This window comes from Cryptomeria japonica, chromosome 3 (genome assembly GCF_030272615.1).
Source record: "Cryptomeria japonica chromosome 3, Sugi_1.0, whole genome shotgun sequence".
Classification (NCBI taxonomy): domain Eukaryota; kingdom Viridiplantae; phylum Streptophyta; class Pinopsida; order Cupressales; family Cupressaceae; genus Cryptomeria; species Cryptomeria japonica.
This window is the reverse complement of record NC_081407.1, coordinates 13657372-13664807: the sequence shown is the minus strand read 5'-3', so window position 1 is coordinate 13664807 and position 7436 is coordinate 13657372. Positions and strand designations below refer to the sequence as shown.

Genomic DNA, 7436 nt, shown 5'->3' with positions numbered 1-7436 from the left:
TTAGTTGCTATAATTTATTATGTAAGATTGTTTTTACTTAAATTTTTTATTAGAGATAATTTAAAAATGCATAAAACCCTCGTCTTAAAATCGATTCTTAATTTTGAAATTTTAACAAATTCCCTGTTAAAATTTTTTAAATTCTAACATTTCAATATCTTAATTTCATTTCATTTTTATAATTTAAATCTAATTTTAACATAAAACTTATTAATTCTTATAAATAATTTAGAAAAATTAAAAAAACATAACCCTCACCAACAGAAGCTTTACCACTAATATATAAAAACATAACGATTACTAAGCCTCCACAACAATTGAATTCTCTATCTTAATAAAAAAAAATGTCCACTTTTAAATCCTCTATCCCAACGAAGTTTTTTTTATAAGTTTCTCAACAGCTGGAGTCTGACTCTCTGGACACAGACTCATTTTTTTGAGGGATATATCCTGCCCATTTCAACATTGTCATAGTATACTATGACAGGCCACCTACACATGCTCTCTGTGTAGATCCCTTGAATTTGTGTCAGATGAAATTGTTGACCCCGTTTTGACCTTGATGCCAAAAAGTGTACATCGTGGCTAATCTTAATCATGGTTAAGTTTGACTCCTATCTGGCATTATGGGTGGTTGCGTGGCAGTAAAAGGTGAATGAGTATGTTATTTGACTGAGCGCTTATGTCACTTGGAAATTATGATCCACGTGGTGGGCAATGTGATATGGATTTCAAATGAGTTTCCTTTTTCATTTACGGATGCTAAGTCTTGGTTAAGCTTGGAAAAGAGAAGTTTGGTTATGTTCACATTCCTTTCTACATTCTTCAAACCCTAGCTACCACTGTGTCTTATGCTGTGAATGCGGAACGTTTCTTTGAGTTTGCTCATGGGTTTTTGATATGTTTACCAGTTCAGTGCAAGTTTTCTGTTGATAGAATTCTTGACTCTGTTCTTTGGAATAATATGGAGTTTTTATGTGGATTCTGCTGCCGCATTTCTACAGGTGTTTTTGTGGTCTTCAATGACAGGTATTATCTACATCTTTACTATCTTTTTCACAAGAGCAGATTAAAGAACGATATGAAGAAAGCATTTTTTTTACTCTCTGGTGGTTTTCGAATCAGTTATGGTAAATATTTTTCTGTTCTTTCCGTTTTTCGGAAATGAAAAAAATGAAAGAGTTTTTTTTTGTGTTTTATCTTCTGTCAGTTGAAGAAGAGCTGTTTTTTAAAAAAAAGAAAAAACAGTTGATGTAACTGTGTATTGTAAAACAGTTTTTTTGTCTAACCCTAATGTGGGTTTAGAAACTCTACTTCGAGAGTTTCTCATGAAGATTTGTTTTTTGTTTTGGGTATAAAAACAGTTTTATACAGAACAGTTTTTGAAGAGAAATACAGCGAGAGGAGTGTGAATAAAGTGATAGCATTTGTTAAAAAGAAGAAGTGCTGTAGTTTACCAGAGATAGTCGAGGGTTTTTGAGAATCAATACTCTGTTTTTGTTGCAGAGTACATGAGGTTTTATTGTTTGAAATTATTTTGTTCAGAGATTGAATTTTTCTCTCTGATAGTGTTGATTTCATCCTTGAAGAATATTATTGCAAAATTTTTAGAATGAATCATCTGTATAGACTGGTAAAATATTCTCGCTCCAATCCCTGATGGTTTTGTGACTGCAAGATTTAAATGCATGCATAAAATCACCAGTGGCTGTAGCTCGAGTTGAAATATTTATTGGATAAGAAGAGGGGTTGGTGCTCCTTGAAGCCTTGTGGTTTCTAAATCTTGTGAACTGAGTTGGTGCTCTTTGAATTAATATAAGGGATCTTACCGAGTGGTTTTTTTACCCAAGGAGGGTTTTCCACTCATGAAAACTATGGTGTTATGTGCATTGTCTTGTCTCATTTTGTTTTACTAGTTTATGCTCTGATACGTCATATCTTTAGCTCTCTTTATTTCATACTCTGTTTTGTTGAGTTTATGTAATGCAATATTTGAAGTACTCTTTTAGATGTTTCATGTTTGTGTAAAAGTTCAATACCATTCTTATTTTTGAAAAGTCTGAATCAAGTGTTTCAGTTGATTCTATTGTTTATTTCATGCTTCATTAATGTATTTCATCAAGGTGTTAAGTCTCAGTCATCTGTGCATTTTGTGAATTAAAATTGTCAAGTTCATTAAAGTATATCTTGTTAAAATTTGTAACACTCTGATTCACCCCCCCCCCTCTCAGAGTGTTTCCACTTCCAACAGAAATATCATCCCTTAATTTGCACAGTTTATAGACCCTCTGATACGGTATTCCTTAGTGGTGTTTGAAAAACGTTTGTGTCTTCCGATGCTCACTTCTTTACCTCCTTATACCTGTCCACTGCCTAAAGGCCATTGTTCAAGTTCTAATTGCAGACATCGTTAATTCAATTCTAATTGAGATTCTTGTCTCCATGAGGTTTTCTGAATGACATACTGTATGACTTACATGGTGGTATATTTTCTTTAAAATGTGGATCTTCACTTCAGAGAGTTTATTCCACATGTAATTAAATATTTGGCTGTTCCAAATGATTTATAGGAAGAAGAATATATAGTCTGCTTGTACCATATGTAAATTGTTTGAATCTTATGGTAATGCAATTAGAAAACCCTATTTAGGTCTTGCATTAATGACTACAATTTGACCAAGTCAGAAATTGCATGTGCACTTCAGAAAAGTCATACAAATTAATACAGCATGAACTTTCCAATGGTTTCTTAACATAAGAATTAGTTAAATAGAAATTGGTATAACTATATATATTACAGAGTGCCTTACATACCTTTGAGTTACAAATTCTATCAATTACCGAGGTTGACAGAGTACAATAAAGGACAGTGCAGGACTCATAGAAACAAAAAAAAATGATCAGAGACTCTCTCAAAATTGTGCAGCAACTTGATGGTCTTCCTGCCCATGCCATCCATCCACCACTGCAAGTACTGATAAAGTACTCTGTTCTTTGATCTGTTTTCATATGGGCAATCCGATGTGAGGCTTCCTACTCAGAACTACCCATAACAAGTAAATGCTCCCAGTATCCGGGCATGGGAATCATTTTTCTAATAATTGCTTTCTAGTTCTCAACCCACAAGTCAATAGAGTAAATTGTTGGAATATTTAGCTTTTCCCCTCTAAACACTGGCAATATGCCATTAACTGTTTTCTTTCTCAGTCTGCAACAACAATGGCTTACATGCTTTGTACCATTCTTAAAGCAGGTCTTAGTCCACTATTGTCTCTTACCAACTCCACATCCTCAATCCCCAAAAATCAAAGCTGGTGATCTTTACTCTGTTGTCAGCTACACTAGAGGGCTTGGTGATTCTCCTCTTATAAATCTACACACCCATTTCTTACTTGGGCATGTATGCCTGTACAATCTTGGGGTTTTTGCTTTGATTTTGTCAAGTCAGAATGATGAAAGTGAATACAATTTGCAGCATCCTATGTCATATAAGGTTCATTGTATTGAAGAAACTGCAAAAATGTGATCTTGCTCTCAGAAGGCCTTTGAAAAGCCTATGTGACTCAAATTGTGATCTTTCAGAAGAAGAATGGCAGGTTCCTTTTGATGTTCCAGACGAGCACTTAGCAGTCTATGCAGGTAATGAGAGGAGAAGGTTTGTTGTAAAGGTATGTTACTTAAATCATCCCCTGTTCAGACTCTTGCTGGATAAGGCTGAGCAGGAATTTGGGTTTGATCAAAAGGGAGGACTTTCCCTACCTCGTGATCCAAAAGTCATTCAGGGTCTTCTGCTTCTGCTACAAAAAAAAGAAAACTCTTTAACTGCTTCTGAAATGGAGTTTGAGAGGCTTTTACTATCCTGATTATTTTCCAGCTTTTTCAATGCTCCTATGTACATATATGTATATGACCCAAGAAATCCTACATTTCAGATGGAAACCATAATTTGTTCAGCATTGCATGTTAGTGTAGTCTTTTATTGGTCTGTTTGCTTATGGTACTTCAATCATACAAGGTACTTCCTTGTTACAGTCCAAGAAATGAATGTACTTAATTTAGTGACAAACCATTTGATAATTACAGTCCAAGAAATGAATGTTCTTAGTAAGAACTCATTTGATGAATGTTAGAAATCTAGTTTTAAACAACAAGAGACATTTAATGTTAAATGCACGGTTTGGTAATAGTTCATTATATCAGCAACCTCGTATACTCTGTGTCACCGCTCTTAAGGAAATTGGATTAATGATAAAGCTTCTTCCTACATTTCCCTAAGCTTATCTAATAGGTTAAACAAATTATTCTTCAATGCTTTTGTTGAATAAAGGAACAGAAAAAGATTGAAACAAGTAGGAATGCTCTAATTGTTGAAGTTTATCTTCACTTATAATCTCAACAATCAACATTAATTTATAGATTTTGTTAAACAAGATCTATGGGAGGAATTCCTTTTAATCATGATTAGTAACATATTTTTTTAATATCTATAATTGTTTAGAGCTATATTGGACAATTTATATATTCGTTTTATTTTTTAATTGTATTTATTATGTTTGATTCATAATAATCTTATTTCATGGTAGACAAATTATAATCTATGAATAAATAGAACATTTATATATCAGTTTTCATTTATATATCAATCTCTATTCATGTCCATTTTATTTCTATTCATACTTATCTTTATATATTTGTCATTTGTTTTGCTATCTGTCCATCTCTATTTGTACTCACTTCCATACATTTACTTTATGTTTCAAAATTACCTCTTTTTTCTTTAAGGTTTCTTATCATGTGGCACACAAATAACTTAGTTCAATCTCAGGTCATATGAAAATAATTCCAAAATTCAACTTTGAATTTGATATTCCTTCATTATAGACCAACTTTACACCAGACTGTGAGACATGATGTTATGTCATAATATTTATCGATATTTGATATATCATTAATATAAATGTTGAATTTGAAAATAAAAAGAACTTTTAGAAGAAGAGATAATGAATGAACTCAAAATGGGCCTCATAATAGTGACCTCAAAGTATAGTCCCAATGTGAAGGCAACAAGGCTACAATGGACATTGAAAATGGCAGTATAGAGTCAATAAAGCAAATTCATGAGCAAGTATAAATACAAAGGCAACGTTGAGACCATGATGGGAGCCTCATAGGACAGCAATAGGCCTAGGTCATTAGTGTAGGTGAAAAGTAAAATAGTCCATGGCCGTGATGAATAATCTGCCAATCACCAAATACCACAGTGATAGTGTGGAAAGGACTGTCATGAGAAGATAGCGATCATTGGGTGAAAATAAGTGATTATGATATGGAGATTAAGTGTTCTTCCTTCGGAAATCTCATTCATGAAAACCCCATAAACATGCACAACAAGAAAAGATAAACCATGACAGTTGGCATCTAGAACAAAACGTTCATACCCAAGAGATCATGACAGACAAAATGTTCATACCCAAGAGATCATGACAGTCATATCATGAAGGTTTGTGATAGTACCCGTGTGTGTGTCAGTGAAGCTTAATGACAGTGAAGGAAGAGGAATACTAGTGAAGGAGGAGAAGTGGGAGTTAAAAATGCAAAGTAAATAAGTTAAGTGAACAGTGGACTGTCTAGAAAGGAAAGTGACAGTCCTTACAACTTATGCATTCAAGAAGACAAAGGAAATTCAAAAGGGACAGCGGCTTGGATCTTTAAATGCAAGAAGCTCAAAGATAGAATTAATAGTCTATGAGATGAACTTCAAAATCCTCAAGGTGAAGCAAAACACAGTCCTATGCAAAAGGACAGTGCATAGGTTTAGAGAATAACAGTCACCATTAGACAGTAATGAATAAAGATTAATAGCAAGGAAGTCATTGAACGTCAAATAACAATGATCTTGAATAGCAAGAATGGGTAAGTCAAAGGGAGATGCACAGTATACAAAAGAATATGTTGGCAAGTGATAAAGAAACAAAACGACTTATTACATGAGAGGAACAATCATCACAAACAGTGACAAGAAGGTATATGGTAGTCATGAATAAAGTAAACATAGTCATAGCATGTTAAAGAGTGGCATGCCTAAAGGAAGGAAAACCATATGACAGTCTTGAAAAGAAATGAGCAGTGACAGTCATTATGACATGACAGTTCATGAAATCCATATGATAGTCCTTGCAAGACATGCATTTATGAATGACAAACATAAAGGTAATAGAGGTCATTTGACATGAGATTGAGCAGTGGGACTGTGGTGACAATGTTAAGGATAGTCCAAACAAGAGTAGCAAGAGATGGCATTAATCTCCAAACCTTAGTGACAATGAGCAAATAAACTCAAGGGACTGTCTATATCAAGCAGAGACAACCAGCAAGATGCCATAAAGCAAAAAGATACTGAAATTCCTTTGTATGATTATGAGATGATAAGGAAAACTGGATCAAAAGAAAAGGAGACACCACACTTCACATTTGATAATGTATTTCCAATGAAAATAGGACACAATGACAGTGGGTTCACATAGAAAAAGGACAGTGAACACGCTCGAGGATAGTGTCTTCAAGTGTAATGACAAGATAAGTAAACACAGTTCCAAATGCATGGTAGATGGCAATGACAATGTCAAATTTGAAGCATGAGGTGATATAAGCTATGAAGCAAAGCACAGTTCAGAGAGAAAAGAATTGGATGTTAATAAGGACTGTCATAACATCAAAGGACAACGGATCAAGTTATGAAGTGACACCAGTATAAGCTAGGGAATCGTGTACAATGCTAAAGACATTAGTGTCTCAAGGGTTCAAAAAAGAATCATGAGCACATTTTTGTTGAGAAAATGTTTCAATCTTGCTGTTGCTATATTTAAATTTAGTTATTATTTGTCAATTTGTAATTATCTTTTAATTGTTATGAAAGTTGCTAAATGCAATTGTGACAAGGAAAAAGGGGAAAGAAAAATGAAAGCTTGATAAGATAAGTCAAAAGGTGGATAAAATCACAAGTTGAAAGAGGAAGTTTTCTATTTTTTGTGATTTGTGCCTAAATGGTTTTAGAAATCATTTGTGATTTATGGTTTTCCTTATGCCTATGTATTTAGTGCTTGAGTTGAATGAAACATATGCTATTCAAAGGTTGTTGAAGCAATGAAATGTTGCGACAATTCTAGCGACCCAACCACACCTTGGCTCAATCTTACTTTTTGTCGAGTTTTGGGTTTGTCCACATAATTATTATGGTTTGCATTTATTTTGTTATCCATTTCCATCTTTGATTTTTTTAATTTATTTTTTTGATATCATGAGATAGCCTAATGACTCAACCACACCTTGCCTCAGTCTTACTTATTGTTGAGTTTTGGGGTATAGAGGGGGTGAGCTAAGGCAAACAACCTAGTCATCAAACAAACCTAGCCAACGAGAGTTGAACCTTGGACCTA

At 33.8% G+C, this 7436-nt stretch overlaps 1 protein-coding gene across 1 annotated transcript; it reads left to right on the top strand.

Annotated features, from left to right (window-relative positions):
- Nucleotides 1-3449: 3449 nt before the first annotated feature.
- LOC131873925 (auxin-responsive protein SAUR50-like) lies at nt 3450-3863 on the top strand. The gene has a single exon (XM_059217102.1). It carries the CDS (start codon nt 3450-3452, stop codon nt 3861-3863), a length of 414 nt encoding a protein of 137 aa, XP_059073085.1.
- The last annotated feature ends 3573 nt before the right edge of the window (nt 3864-7436 follow it).